Source organism: Arthrobotrys flagrans, assembly GCF_004000055.1.
Source record: "Arthrobotrys flagrans strain CBS H-5679 chromosome Unknown unitig_3, whole genome shotgun sequence".
Taxonomy (NCBI): Eukaryota; Fungi; Ascomycota; class Orbiliomycetes; order Orbiliales; family Orbiliaceae; genus Arthrobotrys; species Arthrobotrys flagrans.
Window position 1 is genome coordinate 352,240 of NW_027137547.1, and position 16,050 is coordinate 368,289.

General features: G+C 46.5%; 4 protein-coding genes across 4 annotated transcripts; 3 read left to right on the forward strand and 1 right to left on the reverse strand.

The window, feature by feature from the left end:
* Positions 1 to 466: 466 nt before the first annotated feature.
* DFL_001484 (uncharacterized protein) lies at positions 467 to 1,935 on the reverse strand (the record flags this gene model as incomplete). Its single annotated transcript, XM_067630109.1, has 2 exons — positions 467 to 1,074; positions 1,134 to 1,935. 2 exons carry the CDS (start codon positions 1,933 to 1,935, stop codon positions 467 to 469), a joined length of 1,410 nt encoding a protein of 469 aa, XP_067492786.1.
* A 2,676-nt stretch (positions 1,936 to 4,611) lies between these two features.
* On the forward strand, positions 4,612 to 5,996 carry DFL_001485 (uncharacterized protein; the record flags this gene model as incomplete). Its single annotated transcript, XM_067630110.1, has 2 exons — positions 4,612 to 4,725; positions 4,797 to 5,996. The coding sequence occupies 2 exons, from the start codon at positions 4,612 to 4,614 to the stop codon at positions 5,994 to 5,996; spliced, it is 1,314 nt and encodes a 437-aa protein (XP_067492787.1).
* Positions 5,997 to 6,510: 514 nt separating this feature from the next.
* On the forward strand, positions 6,511 to 7,649 carry DFL_001486 (uncharacterized protein; the record flags this gene model as incomplete). Its single annotated transcript, XM_067630111.1, has 3 exons — positions 6,511 to 6,557; positions 6,631 to 7,485; positions 7,568 to 7,649. The coding sequence occupies 3 exons, from the start codon at positions 6,511 to 6,513 to the stop codon at positions 7,647 to 7,649; spliced, it is 984 nt and encodes a 327-aa protein (XP_067492788.1).
* Positions 7,650 to 9,592: 1,943 nt separating this feature from the next.
* DFL_001487 (uncharacterized protein) lies at positions 9,593 to 11,389 on the forward strand (the record flags this gene model as incomplete). The annotated part of the gene is made up of 1 exon (XM_067630112.1): positions 9,593 to 11,389. The coding sequence occupies one exon, from the start codon at positions 9,593 to 9,595 to the stop codon at positions 11,387 to 11,389; it is 1,797 nt and encodes a 598-aa protein (XP_067492789.1).
* Positions 11,390 to 16,050: the final 4,661 nt, after the last annotated feature.

The window sequence follows — 16,050 nt, forward strand, 5'->3', positions numbered from 1 at the left end:
GTCAACATGGTAGAATACTTAAGCAGGCTGTAGGGTATACACAAAATCGAACTTGGTAATCGAACTTAAGTACTCAGTAACAGAAGATGCGTCAGGCTATATACCCGCTAGCGGTAGCCGGATGACTTCTTTCCGCGGATAACAAACCGCTGAGGATGACTATACACAGTTGAAGCATAGCAAAAGACGACAAGCCATCAATTTTTTCAAAAAGCTAAACAAATGAAATAAACAAAAGCACCAGCTCGCAATGAATAAATACTTTCGGCACAAAAGGGAAAAAGAAAAAGAAAAAGAAAAAGAAAGAATTTAATATGTACAAAGAAAAACCTATCAAAAAAAAAAAAAAAACTCCCAAAACTATCAAAGATTTCGGCCGTTAATTGCATTAAAAGCACACAGAAGAAAATATTCATACATCAAGGTTCCTCCCAACGTCCTTTCCTGTCGAGGGAGGAAAAAAGTGTTAATTAAACTCCTTACTATCCAACAACCCCTCCCTCTCCCTCTCCTGCCTTTCATCATACGCCGGCGGCGGCGGCACCGGCACATCCCTTTCCTCTCCATCCTCCCACCGTCTAGCAAGACTCCTCCCTCCCAGAGGGGGCACAGGACTCCCCACCACCCTCTCCCCACCAACCTCCCCATCCACCCCATCAAGTCCCCAAATCTCCTCCCCCTCCTCCTCATCATCATTCTCCACTCCCAATTTTCTTCCAACCGCCACCCGTTCCCTAAATGCTCTAAGTCCTAGCATTCTAACCTCCAGCTCCATTTCTCTGTTTTCACTGCCCGGAGAACCGCGACGAGCTTCACGACGTTCGATTATCTGCCTAAGACTGTTTTTTGCGAATGATTCTGTCTTTTTGAGGTCGGCGTAGCGGCTTAGGAGTTGGGTTTTTTTGACTTCTTGGGGGCGGGCGGTGGTGACCGAGGTTGTGGGATTGGCGGAGGGAGTGGTCGAGAAGAAACTAGCGAATGTATTCCCATTATTACCAGAAAGCGCATGCCCCGAATTTCCTAACGCTTTCGTCCTCCTCCTCTCCGCGGCCATAATAATCGCCATTCCCTGCGCTACTGACGTTTTAAACTTCGGTAGTTTCGTAGTATACGCATCAATCCCCCCCTATTACCACCATTCGTCCCGCCGGCTTGTTCTAGTAGTTCGGTGTGAAAGGTGGTTAAGGAGCTTAATTCATTAATCTTCGCGAGGTCGGCTGGTGTTAGGAGCGGTGGTGTATCGTCTTCTTCTGGTAGTGATGATAGATCGGAGACTTGTGTTAATATTGTGTTTGCCGAGTCGAGGGTCAGTCGAATGTCGGTTATTGTTGTTTCTAGGGTTTCGAGACGGAAGGAGTCGATGTGGTGGATTATACTTGGTGGTGGGGAGTGGCGGGGTGGTGAGGAGGTGGGTGTAAACCGTGAGGTATCGGCTGCTGAGGTGGAGGGGGTTGAGGTTCCGGGTCTGTAGGCGTGGGTAGGCGGTGGAGCTGAGTAATGTGGTAAACTCGATTCTTCATCGTCCGAGAAGTCTTGTGGTGCTGCTGCAGTTGTAGGTAACGGTCGAGAAGTCGTAGAGTTGTAGGAAGGACTCCGGTTCTGAATATTTGGAATATGCGGATCATAAGGGTCTTGAAACGGGTCCGAAGGCGCCCGAGAATGGTTTGATCTCGCGGGTCGTAGGATACCTAATTCTTCTTCTGAGATGTTGGTATCCCATGCGTCTGAGCCGCGGCGGTGGATGGGTGCTCTACCCTTGGGTTTTCGACGGAACAAGTCGGCGAAGGGACGACGTTCTCGGATTGTATATGATCCCCATCCTGTTTGGGGTATTATTGTGACTTTGCGGTGGAGGACGAAGTAGAGGACTACGAGGGCTAGGATGAAGACGAGGGTGGAGAAGACGGAGATGAGGATTATGCTGGTGGTGTCCATTTTTTATATTTGCGCTGGGTATTATATATATATGGGTCTTTTGGAGAAGTGGTGGCCCTTCGATGCACAGGAAGGCTGGTATTCCTGGCTTCTAGTGGGCACGAAGACCCGCGATGGTCTGTCGTTTGAAGCTTTCGTCAGAAGCTATCGGTGAGGAGGGTATGCCAGGGCATCAGTGGGATTCGTATGCCAGACTTCCAGGAAGTGGGTTTGTGGTTGGTTAAAGCTGCTGCGATATGGTAATCCGAGCTGTCATCAATGATAGGTAGCTGGTCTGGTGTGGGTGGTGGCGCAGCCGTGTTGTGCAATGTGTAAGATTTGAAGCCACAGACGCATAAAATCCAGTATTATCTTTGCGCTGCCGAGAGTCGGAATTGTAGGTAAACTGCCGGCGGTGAGGATTTCTGATATTGTAATTCTTGGTGAAGGGGAGACGAAGTCTTCGTTCGCTGTTTAAAAAGGGTGTCGTTCGAGTTCGAGTTGATCCGGGCGGACCGTCCGAGTTTGACGTTTCTCTCTTATTAAAGTCGCAGGGGAATTCGAATGTGGGTAAGGAAGTTCGTTTCGGTCCTCGATTGCAATTGCCGCAGGGTCAATGCAGTAAGTAAGTACAGTCTGCGAGTGAATAAACGTCTCGGGAGGCAAGTCGTGTGTATGTCGTATAGACTCTTCTTTTCGAATCTTCTTCGGCGGAGTATTGGTTAGGAAGCTTGGTGACCTCGGAGCCGTCCCTGTCCAAATGGGAAGGAGTCGAACAGACCCTAGTTAAAACCAGTCCGAGGGATTCAAAGTTGAGATGACACTCAGGAAATGAAGAGGGCCGCCGTCAAAGGAGAGAATCCAAAAGGATAATGGTCTTCACACACGCAAGGGAAGGTTAAGTAAAGGTGGTGGTGGTGGTGGAGGTGTAATATGCGGGAGAAATATCAGCCATGTATCGTAATGCCATGACCTGGGTAGGGCTGACGGAGCTATCGAGGATGTACTAGCGCCCAGACAACTTAAGACTTGGGCCTTGTGGGCACATGTCGCTAGCGTTCTGCAGGAAGATATTGACGACTGCGTATCAGGCACCTGTCTACGTACACCCCCTTCCTCCTCAGATACCCCGACTGGGGCTCGAGTACTTGAGCATCCTGTTTTGACCGTCGATGCAGTTGTAGCTGCAGCCTCAGACTTTAAGGCTAGGTGTTCCAGATCGCCGGCAGAGTATGTATCACCGATCTTCATCCGGCGAGAAGACAGAGAAGACCGTTTTATTTGGATGCCATGGACTATCCGAAATTTGGAGTTATGAGTTCGGGCCAATCACGGCGGAGGGAACAAGCTAGGCGAGACCGAGGGTGGGACCAAGGGCAGGTCCGAAGGTCAAGCAAGGACTGGACGGAAAACATTACTCTTCTCGAACAGTTCTTCCCTGGGGCTGTTAGTCATAAAATACATTCTGTATCATGATCACGATTTTGTTTAAGAGGAGGCAGAGGTTTTGTTAATATGAGGAGGGCATGAAAGTGTCGAAACCGAAGCTGCAAAAGATTTGGCCGGCCTCCTGCATGTAAGTACCCAAATACATGGATTCCACCTGCTTCAAGAGCAGTCATAAGTAATGGTGATGCTGTTCCGACAGGGTTTCGGTCAGATATTCGTCACTGACCATTCCGTAGACGCCACAATTGATAGATCAGTGTGGATGGTAAGGTTTAACCGGTGGCTCTCCTATCAAGACTGATATGTATTGAATCCAGCTGGAAAGAACCATGTCAGTACACCCTTCCAGTGCAACGTTAACCCAACCTCGTTCAAGTTAATATGAAACGTTCAAGGCCACAAGCGAGCAGCTTGTTGGTGAAGTATCGCCGATAATAGCATCCCTCTTTCTTTTCTTTTGGTACATAGGTAAGTATCTCATATACAATTGAAGAATAAGAGGTAAGTTGTCGCAGAGCGGAATCTGTAGGGCTGGGCCAAGCAATGGATGCTAAGTAAGTGGAAGATGCCGTGGAGAACATACGACGGTTACTCCACAAGTTTAATTGGGAGTACAGCCGATGAAACACTATAGTATACGGGTGTTCCGTTCCTTGATTCCGTCGGATAACTGATATTTTATTTCTGTATTATGTCTACCGACAGCCATTCTATAGTTTACGCGTAAGGTTATAGTAGATGCTCTGGAGTATTCACAGCTCGCATCTGAATGGGCTTTGGAAAGGTCGACTGTTAATAATTGGATGCGAGGGGATTCGACGAATCGGCAAGGATATGCCGGGGTCGCCGTGACTAATTTAATACATACCTGGCCGAAATTATCATCATCTCCTTTCTTGTAGATAACTTTCCCTATATTTCTATACAATTGCCTATCCCATTATCTACGGTAGAGTATATATGATATGGTATAACAGAGTAGAGTAGAGGATAGTATAGAATAAAAGAGCAAGAACGTGTTTTGTGTCTTGCGTTTTGTGTAAACAACACATCCACCAACACGTCAACCACCTTCCTCTCGCTCTGGCTTCGCTCGCTCTCCCTTTCTTCGTCTCCAACCTTCCATCTCCAACATCACCACCACCTCCCACCACGCCCCGGTCCCGGTCCCGCTCCCTTCCCGATACTTTCACCTCGCTCTCTTAAGGTCGTAGCCGGGAGTAGGCCTCCCGAGAATTCGAGGGGATCATGAACAACCCTCAGGGGTACTGCCTGGCCATGTTTGGTCACCGCAGAGGCAAGATCATCTTCGGAGCTGTGCTCCTCTCCTTTCTTGCCATCTTCTTCTTCTCACATTCGAGTGTAAGTTTTCTCCCATCTCTGTCACCTTCAAAGCATGGTGGTAGGGGTAGCTAACGATAGTGGTGATATAGAGCACCGTTTACCTAAAAGACCTAGCCCGCCCATGGCTCCACCCATCCGTCTCCTCCCACGACCTAACCCTCTTCAACCAAGAAGACTACGACCGACGGATCCACCTGCTCATCCCCGTAACCTCCCCTAACGCCAAATTCTGCAAAACCTTTTTTTCATCTGTCGTCAATGGCTACCCACCCCCGTTCCTCATAAACTACAACCAAACCTACTGGCAAGAAGCCATCGCCCGCGCTCAAAAGATCAAGGGATTCCACGATTATCTAAGCACCCGTACTCGAGACGATGATATTATTATTATGATCGATGGGTTCGATGTATGGTTTCAATTACCGTTGCAGGTTTTGCTATCACGGTTTTTGAAGCTGGGTGTTCCGGTGGTGTTCGGCGCGGATAAGAAGTGTTGGCCTAATGATATGAAATCTGCGGCTTGTACTGCTATCCCCCAGTCCCCGTTACCAGGCGATGTATTCGGGGATGATACGGACCGCCAAACGATCCTGAGGTCTCGTCGCGAGAAGTATGATAATTTCCGGCCGAGATGGGTTAATTCCGGTACTATAATCGGATACGCCGCTCACGTCAGGTCGATCTATGACGAAGCGTGGAAAAAGGTTGAAGCAGCGGGACAGGAGGTCGATTCCGACCAAATGATTTTAGCAGAGGTATACGGCGACCGTGTGGTTAAAGGCGATAACACCATGAGCGTAGACTTCTACTCTACACTCTTCCAAACAATGACATACTCCCACAACGACATCGCCTTCATCCGAAATCCATCCGAAGAATGGACCTCCACGACCTTTTCGAAAACCATCTCAACCGAAAAACTTCCCCTCGAAGACCTCGGCCTCTCCAGCAAATCCCCCAACCCGAACAGGAGTCCCTGGAAATGGCGGAATTTGGCATGGAATAAAGTCTCGAACCGCATTCCTACGTTGCTACATTTCAACGGTCCAAAGAATTTTATCGACCTTTGGTGGCCGAGGATGTGGTATTATGAGGATGGAGCGAAGTGGACTGAGAAGATCAAGCTGGAGCCGCGGAGGGCCGGGGCCTGGACTAATGGGAAGGAGGCTAATAAGCTTGGGTGGTTTACTTATGAGACTTTGTGCGGGAGGGAGAGGTTGTTTGGGGAGCCCGAGCCATCGCAACCGAACCCCAATCCTAGGGAGAATAAGGATAAGCCGGCTGCATAGGTGAGGTTGATGGATTCGATGCATCTTTTGGTGTTCTTTCTTTTTTTGAACTACTATTACCGTTATTATTATTATTAGTAACTATCGGGTATGTACGCGGCCGCCGGCCTTGTCTTTTTTCTTTAGAATTTTGGTGGTATCGATCATCCTTTTCTCTCATGTTTTAACCCAAGGCGGTTAAGATCAAGATCAAGAGCGTGGAGAAGTTGGAAGAGAAGAGAACGAGCATTATGAATTTCTTACAAAGCGTGTATATTATTAAGCTGCCGAATTCTAAAATGATCATGTTCTCGCTCGTCTTTTCATATGATATAAAGTAAAGATCTGGATATTCCTTTTTCTTGTCGACGAGTATATATAAAGCGTGCATCCACGCGGATAGCTGTAGCTTATAACAATGTGGCTGTATTGCCAAGCCAAGTCACCACCTCACGCGCGGAGCCCCATCATAAGTAGCTGTCCTCCATCCCCAAACCCATATCATAAACCTCCACCGCTTATAATCCTATACACAATGATAAACTCCCAATCCTTCCGAGAACGCCAACTCCTCACCGAATTGTACGTTTCCAACCCCCCTGTTCACTATATAGTTCGTAGTTATACAGCTAACACGTATCTTTTACAAAACCAGCGCAACCCTCCGCACCGCCCCCCTCCCCGGCGTCTACCTCACCCCCCACCCCACAACCCCCACAACCTGGTACGGCATAATATTCCTCCACTCCCCGCGTAACCTCTACTCAAACCTTCCAATCCGCTTCACCATCACCTTTCCCACAAAATATCCCGACGTCCCCCCCTTCGTCGTCCTCCACGCCACGAGTTCAGGAAATGATGATATCGACAGGAATTGGAATGGTAATGGCGGGGTGGTGATTCATCCGCTTGTATCTAGAGGAGGGATAGTGAATAACCGGGGGTTTGGAGGGGTGGGAGGGTATGCTGCTGCACACACTGGAGCCGTGAATTTAAGGGATTGTTATTCCGGATGGTTCGAGCCAAGAGGGACGGTGACAATGAGTCAAAGGAAGGGGTTTGGGAGTATTGGTAGGAAAGGCGGGGTAAAACTCGTTAGCACCACTATCACCAGTCCTATATCTTCAAATTTTAGTACCTCCGGTGGTGGGGGGAACGGGGAGAAGGAGAAACGAACCACGCATTTCCCGAAGGGGACGTCGCCTATCGAAGTGATTTCCTGGGTTAGGAGTATTTTTACGGATAAATACTTAAATAACTTACAAAAAAGGTTTGAAAGCGAGGTTGGCGAGGGGTCCGTTCCTAATACGCCTATAAGCCCGGAGGTTAGGATGCCTTCCGGGGGGTTAGGGGGGGAAGCAGCGGTGATTGTGGATGATGAGGCGTGGGATTTATGGAAGAATGATAGAGAGGAGTTGAGGAGACGGGTGGAGGAGGTTAGGAAAGCGGGGTTGGAGGGGGGAGGGGTTTATGGGGAGTGGGAGGCGGCGGGGGTGGTGGGGATGTGCCGGTTCGTATTCTCTTTCCTTCGTATATCATCGCTTTGGGGAGCAAGAAGAGGTGTTAATTATGGGTTTGATGGTGTAGATTAGGTTTTTGGATTTGGACAGGGCGGCGTTGGATACTATTAAGGAGAATTTGGGGAGGAGGTTTGAAGGGGCGGAGGGGGAGTGATTTGGTATACATACTTACTTACGTAGGTACTTTATGAATGGATTGCGGGTTTACAGGCGTTTTCTTTTCTCAGCATCGGTTTACAGATTTATATATACTTGAATAGTGCGAACTATATCACAGACGGTAAAGGAAGAAATAAGGAGGGTAAAGCGCGGGCTCCAGCCCTACGATACTTCGGAGTTTTACCACCGTATACATGTATCGAAGGGCGGCAGTTTGCCTCTTACCTCCCTTATTCTTTTTTATATTGTCTATATAGGCGTATAGAGGGTATCGTATTTGGTTGGGCTAGTTTGTTATATATACGATACTTCTTGTAGAGCCTTAGATCTTTTTATAATTATACTATAGTCTAGCAAGCCGGGTGCGAGTCCACAAAATTCGTTTAGGTGGGTCAGTACCCGTCTTGGTACCAAACTACTTATAATAAGTACTTAAGCAATTAATACACTATACGCAGTAACACTGGGAACGGACTTTTGCGGTATCCTGTGCAAGGAATGTTGCATTTTTGAATACCGTTGTAATATATTAATATAATCCGAATTAACTACCAGTAAACTTTTATCCTTTACACCCTTCCAATCCGGATTGAACGCTACAGTACCGTGTTATGATGGAAAATCGGTATTAATACGTATCAATAAACACCCTCTTTCCGGCACAGTATGTTTTGTATTCAGGTATGGTTGTTGGGTACGTATTCGCCAGGTACAGTGCTATATGTGTGTGCTACACAGCTTAAAGGAGCTGGAATATTTCTTGAATGGAGCGATGAAATAAGATAGGACCGATTGATCGATCGGTTGCTTCATTGCATCCGCGATCGTACCGTGCTTCCAGCTGAGTATTATGGTTCGGTAACTGAACTCTTCGTATACGCGTAGTCTAGAGATCTAATCCTGTTAACTCATATATGCATACCAAAGACCTTTATTTTCTCTGTTCCGCCTCCAGCACGTCCTATCCTGGGCCATCCCAATCCCGGAATCCAATGCCCATGGACTACGTGCACGTATACTAAAACCCGATAACGACACCACCATCACCAGGCCCTACAAGGTTGCATCTACAATCTAGGCAGCCATTTTCGATCGCAGAAATCCGAGCTGAGATCTCGGGGTTTTGAAGAATTCGAGGTTCAATGGTTAAGCCTTCTGCATGGAACGTTCGAAGCGAGTACCTCTTATAGACTAGTTTGTTTAGTTCTGGTGGGAGTCGGATCTTGGTATCTCATATGAGTTTATCCCATTCAACCAGTCCAACAATTGAACCCATGACTACGGATAAAACTCCTCTAAGCGATGTAGCATTCGTTGGATCCATGACCATGGATGGTCTGAGCTCTCAATTCATTCAGACGCACGTACAGAATGTTCTGAATATAGTAACAACTGGGATGCCTTAAGCCTCATTCGCAAAAGCCCACGAAAAAAAAAAGACGGCTAACAAAAAAAGCCGCCGATGTGGTGTGAATCGCAAGGCTAGCTAGGAAGGGTATGCTGGGTCGCGAAATGGTTCCTAATCCGGTATAGCCTCTTAAGGCTGTGACCTCGCGTACATACCACAAAAACAACACGATAGATTTCTCCGCGGCGTGCATGTGGGACAAGCTTGATTTAATTTTGGGGGTTTTAGGGGGATTTTACTGGTTAGGGTATCCAGGCTGCTGGCTTGGTGGAATAAGCGATATGCGTGATGTCGTCGAGGTCGGATCGATTAATTCATTGTTGGAGGGTTTTGATATAGTTGAGATTTAAGATAGGGCTTCGAGGAGTGAAGACATGAAGATAAATACGACACATATCCTCGACTTACATTCTCCTTTTTCTATCATCATACACTTTAAGCATTAATCTTCTTCTCCAAATATTTTAATAAACATTTTTTTCTTTCTCTCGTTCAATTATCTACAGACTCTAAGAGGCTTAATATTAACAATGCGCCTCACCACGTCCCTCGCCGCAACAGCGGTCCTGGGCGCCCTTTCCGCCTCCGCCGCCCCAACCGGGTGTGCAGCAGACAACGTCCTCCGTCACCTCCGCGCTTCCTCGAATCTCTCATCCGCTTTAGCCTGGTGTAGCACCTACACCGCCACCCCCGCCACCATTTCCCAGCCTTATCCAACATGGTTGAATACTCAATACATTTCTTCCACATCCCGGCTTTCGAGTGCTTGTAGCTGTATTAACACTGCTCCTGCTGTTACTACTAGTGTACCGTCTATTACGTTTGGAAGTTACATACCCCCACATCCGACGTCTACTGAGGATATTAATACGGATATTAAGAATCCGTTGCCTACTGTTGTTGGTGGGCCGATTCCGTTACAGACTGCTGCTGTGGAGGATAGTATCCCCCCCGTTGCGGAAAAGGATGTCTTCTTTGGGGGTTTGGCGGAGGATAACACCACTGCCTTTCTAGCGCAGGTTACTTATAAAGCGCTTGATGGGTCGAATATTGTGAATCTTGATGATTTGTTGAATGGGATTAATGGGTTTCCTGTTTGTGGGGAGAATACTATCAAACTTGATTTTACCAAAGCCGGGTATAGAGATTTGGTGGCCAGTTCTTGGGGGCAAGGGGTTTTGCTTGTTACCGCTGGTGGAAATTATTGCGGTGATGAAGGGGAGCATAATTTTTGGAAGGTTTCTAGTGTTACCGGATCAAGCGCTACGGAGGTTACGCTTGCTGTCACAAAAGTCGAGTTGAAGGATGCAATTTCCGCGCTTGATGCCGAATTCGGAACCTTCAATATCAACGATCCGAATGAAGAGAATAGTACTTTTCGTCGAAAACTTAAGGCTAGGGGAGTTCTCGATGGATTGATTAATACAGTCAAGGGATACGCCAACGATATCAAAAACGCTTTTGATTCGCTTGGACATCCTACAAAGCGGTTTACTACCCCCCGATACGATTACGACCTCATCGGTAGCAATCTTTTCCAAATCAACGAAGATAGATTCGGCGCATCAATCACCTGCAACTACTGCGGTATTACCGGTGGCGTTCAACTGTTTGGCTCTGTCTCCGCTGATATTAAGAATTGGCAGACGGTTGGGTTGGTGGTTGGGTTTGATTTGGTGGATCCTACGTTTAATTTGGATATGGGGGTCGGATGGAATTTTGAATGGACGGGGAGTCAAGAGACTGCGCTGGTTTCGGTTGTTCCGTGGGCTGTTGAGATCCCCAAGATTCTTACCATCGAACCGGTCGCAAAAATTATCGCAGCGGTAGATCTAGACATCAAATCCGCGTTCCAAATCCGCCACATCGGATTTTCAGGGAAATGGAAGACATTCTCAGTCGGTTACAACCTCCTAACCAAACTCCCCGTTCTCACCGGCGACGTTGTTCCAGAAATCTCATACTTGGAACCGAATTTTGTAAATGGAGTTTCCCCCTGGGGTGTACAGGATGCTAAGGTTACTGCGTGGGTTGGACCGAGGATTGGGATGACCGTTGATGTGCTTAATGGGTTGGCAAATGGGAATGCGGATGTTACGGTGCAGTTTCCGGCGGTTAATGCTGAGGTGAGATTGGATGCACTTAGTAAGTGTCCGGGGGCTAGTGGGTTGGATATGTGTGTGGGGCTTCATGCGGATGCGTTGATAAGGGGGACGGCAAGTGCTAGTGCGGGGTTGGTGGGGGTTGGAGAAGCGGGGGTGGAGTATGAGATTTTTAGGTATGATATTGGGACGTTCTTGGAGGATAATTTTAGGATTGATGTTTAATCGCTTACTTTATCGTTCCTTTTGTTTCTGAAGCTTCTTGTATGTTAGTTAACATGATATTGGTGGTTTTGATGGGATGGTGGAGTCGGTCTTTACTTACTGGCGTATGTACTTCTAACTAGTATCCTACTACTTACATTCATTTATTTTGTAATTTAATAGATTGATAAATAGTAATAGCATAGCATAGCATTATCAAGAGTTTTGCATATAATTACTACCCAACACCGTAGAACTATAGAAGTTGCTCGTAAAGTTAACTTGCAATCCGACCCATCAACTTCGAGTCTCCGTATATGACCTAAGCTGCTCAAATCAATCAAACCAGTGTCATTAATTTATTAAACTTTTAGACTTAACCCGAGAAACTAAACAAAAACCGTATGGTAGATACGTATATACCGTAGGGAGAAATATTGTGTTTTCTATGCCAATTACCAACAAAAGTCGGTGTTAAATTAGGCTCCGCAACAATAAAGCCTTTTTATAGCGCCTTTAAGACGCCTCGAAGACGTAATAGAGTCCTGGAACCTGTGCCGGAATTCCTATGGTATATAGTCAGTCTCGTACCCAGCGCTGGTTGGCCACAAGTGTGAATATAATGTCACATTCTGCTTGAGGCATTGAATAATCTCGGGGAACCCTTCTTGTTAGTCTCGGGGACTATTCTTGTGTGCTTCTTGTGTGGCTTTGACGAGTTTTTGGTAATGTCTTTATAATGCAAGATGTTTTACAGGTTTTAGTACGGGCGAATTCCTTTGGGGGGTGTCTTCAAGCAGCTTTGGAAAGTGCTTATTTTCCCATTATGCTAGGCAGTAGCCCTGGTTCCTAGTTTAATTTGCTAATTGATAGATCTGCATCAAAGCTATCAGGAAGAATCTATTAGAGGCGAATGATGGTTTGGGGATTGGGAACTACCAACATCTGTATTGACCAGGGACTGCCATTTGGATCAACAGGTCCTAGGCTCTGTCAGTGTCGAACACCTTGTTGAAGAGTTCTTTGGCTTCGGTCCCTAATTTAATAGGTGAATTTGCTACCACGGCGTCGGGCGCGACAGAGTAATGACACTCATTCAGCCCCTATATTAATTCACTTATACTTGTTAGTCCGTAGAACAGCCCATGGAGCAGTAATGATACTCACTATAATGCTGAAGAGCTAGGAATTTCGGTAGATACTGTTCCGCAGGTAATATCGATGTTGGCTTCAGGGCCAACATTGACAATAAAATGTAGGATGTATGGACCTTTGATATAACTTCATAGGTGCTTGAGTGGAAGGTAGATATCTAGAGCTTTGTCTCGTAGAGCTAGAGTTTAGTGACGATTGTAGTTCTTGGAGATAGTAGGCTATAGGGAGACTTGAAGTGTTGGAGAGCGTCTATATGGGACGTCACCAAGCCAGCTCTGACGTCCACCTAACCACCTACCATCAACCTCATCCATCCATCGCCTTCGTCATACCATCCCTCTACCGCACTAGCTACCTAACTACCCCCCCAAATAGGTAAGTCTCAACCGTTCTTCCGTCTGTATAATCAATAGTGCATCATTATCTTCTCTTCTCTTCTCGCATTGCTCAGCTGCCCAATATGCATTTACCAGGTCATCTGCTAATTTGAGATCGTGTAGCTAGCGACTAGCGGACACGAGAAACACCATTCTAACCGACCATTACTAGCCATGCCGGCTACTCCACGACCACGGACGCCGACCCCCTCGGTTCCAGCGAAAGAAATAAAGCATATTAAGAATAGAGACAGAAAAAAATTGAAGAAACATGCTGCCAGAAAGTCAGTAGATCGCCTGATTTTGTCTTCTTCATCTGGCAGTGGTAGCCAAGATGCTACTCCAAAGCGTACTTTCGCCAAGTTTGGTGATCCTGATATCGCTCCTCAACCGCTTAAAATTACAAAGGTCCTTCCAGTGGAGCCATTCACTAGTAGAGATAGCATTGGCCTTCAAGTTCGAGAGACGATGCAGTCTCGTTGGCCAACTTCTACATCCGATGTTGCAAGTGGTGTGTTTAAAAAAGAACCTAGAAAAAAAATTTTTAGTATCACAATCCCTTTCAAACAAAGAGTTAAGAGCGAACAGATGCCTGCTAGACTCAAAATCAGCTCTGGGTTCTTCGGAGGACGATTCACAGGAAGCGTAAGCAAGCATAGCCTCGGTCTTTCTAGTCCAAAGTATAATAACAACAACGCTGTTGAACGTGAATGCTAATGGCAGAGTTCCAGGGCCTCTTCGACAATGACCGCCTAAGGCTAAGATAGAACACTCTTAGATGATGATACACTAACAAACTATCACCGCTTCGACAATAATAAAACTAAGGATGAACAAACACTACGATCCCGTCTTCCTCAGCGACGACACACTCACGGGAACCCTTCTCGGAATGTCCGGCACCCTTCCTGACTGCGAATTAATTAAAGCCCTTCTCGCCGTTCATCTACATCCGTCCATTCTTCCACTAATCCTGACAATAGAGCTTCCATTCAAAACTACCTTTTTCTATTTCCAAAGCCGCCGAAGAGAGGGAGCACAGATGCTATGCAAATGCTTACCAAAAACAGCACGATGCCTTATATCTCTGAAACCAACGAGTATCTGCAGTGACAGCCGACTCGAGGTTTCAGCAATCCGCTCCCAACTTGAGAGCTTCTTACCTTCAACTCCCCAACCAATGGCAGGCGAGGATTTCTACTAACTCAAACCCATACAATTCTCCATTCAATCACCCCACCATAAACTTTGCTTTGGGTTCAGATCCATATGCAACTCCAATGAAGAGGAAGACGAATGATAGTAATAGTGTTGAAGAAGATGTTGAAAGAGGATGGAGGGGAGGTTGTGAAGGTTGTTAGTCCGGCGGGGACGTTGAGAGATATTAGGGAGACGGAGTTTTCGCCGTTTATGATTCAGGATGTTATGGACGGTGGGTTTATTGGGAGTTTCCAATGGATGTATACGAGCTAGATTATGCATACAAGTGAAGGAGAGCCGAAAATGGAAGGTTTCTATCACTAATAACCGCCCATTCCTTGGTGATACCATTACCATCTAAATCGATAGCACGTTGCGCAGAACTGACGATTCCTGAAGTGAAGTCTGTGCTTCGACCGATTCTACAGACCTCTTCTCCGGGAACTGGGTCCCTAACACTAAGAATGGTATCCTCAAAATAGGCGCCCTAGCCACTGTCTGGGAATACTAACTGCAGGTACTCAGGCCGGTTAGAAACTCATCTCGTAAAACAATATAAGAGCAGGAGAGATGCTGTCCTTACAACATTCGCTGCCGCTGCCGCTTTTGGCAGCCTAACAAGCCCCTAGTTGATCGAGGCTCCGGTTCGAGGATCCATTCGGTACCCCGAAGTTATCGATACCTTCCAAAAGACACAATCACGTTTTCGTAATTGTTTTACATATGCCGCATTCGCTCTTTCAAGTTTCCTCATCTCAAAATCTTCTGGGGTTCGCTTGTTTTGTTTCCAGAAGCTGTATCTGGTAGACGCCATGCCGCTATGAAGTGCATCATTTTTAAACAACCCGGTCCGTGCCCTTTAGTTTCCATGGTATCGCGTCGTGTAGTATCCCATGCGAATACCCAACTATTTGCCTACATATATAGATCCATGTCGGCCCCTGATCCTGATATCAACTGATGCGCGCAGTCTCGTAACCAGACCTTTTATGTTATGGTCTCCAATCTATATGAGGCGTTGGATTTCATTATTATTGTGTTGCGAGGTTACAAATACGAACATCGGAAGTCCCGCGAGCCTAACCATAATCTCTTTCGATCTGTCATATGCATGCTTCCTGTCTAGTATCTAAGTAATAAATTAAATATCCTTTTAAGAGCCGAGTAACGAATTCCTATAACTTCACATAATTCTCCTTCACGCGTAATTGCGTTGTCGTATCCTTCGCTGCTTATCAAAAGATTTTCTAATCCATGAATACAGCCATCATGCCGCATCGTAGGCAATTAAAACCAATGCTGACATTTCGGCAGTTGGGAGACCTGACCTACTATATATGGACACTTTGAAGAGTTTCGAAACACAAAAAATTCAGCCAGGCACAGGCGGAGAAACGCCGGGACAAGTCTTATGTAATGTCCGAAGAGGATGCGAGTACCGGTACAGCGCAATGAAGAGAGTCCGCATTCATATTCCGTACTCTCTACCGTCTCTTGAAGATAAAACAAATTTCGCAAATAGTCTCTATAATATCTTGCAATGTCTACCCCCTATGTATTGCTGGCCATGATGCATCTACAGTTCCTATTTTGAATTTGTCAAACGAGGCACAGTATCGGGCCAGAAAAGCGGTTTAGAATTACAAACCGGGGTACCCCTGTCAACCTTTTGCGGGTTCTGTTGGCTGCTGGCAAGGGTTCAACCGAAATAGATATCGATCTACTTGACAGGGTACGAACAAGACGAAAATTCTCTGTCTTGAGGTTGGAGAAAAAGGCGCCTTGGCCATGGCCTAGTTCCATGGGTTTGAGCCGCGATTAATTAGGCCCCAAGTGGGTCTTACAGAGCTAAATCGCCATTTTCATCTTGTTCTTAGGCTTTCCTTTCCTTTCTTCATTCTGTCTTGAAATCAATAACACACTCGTTTCGTTAAACCGCCTCAATCGGGG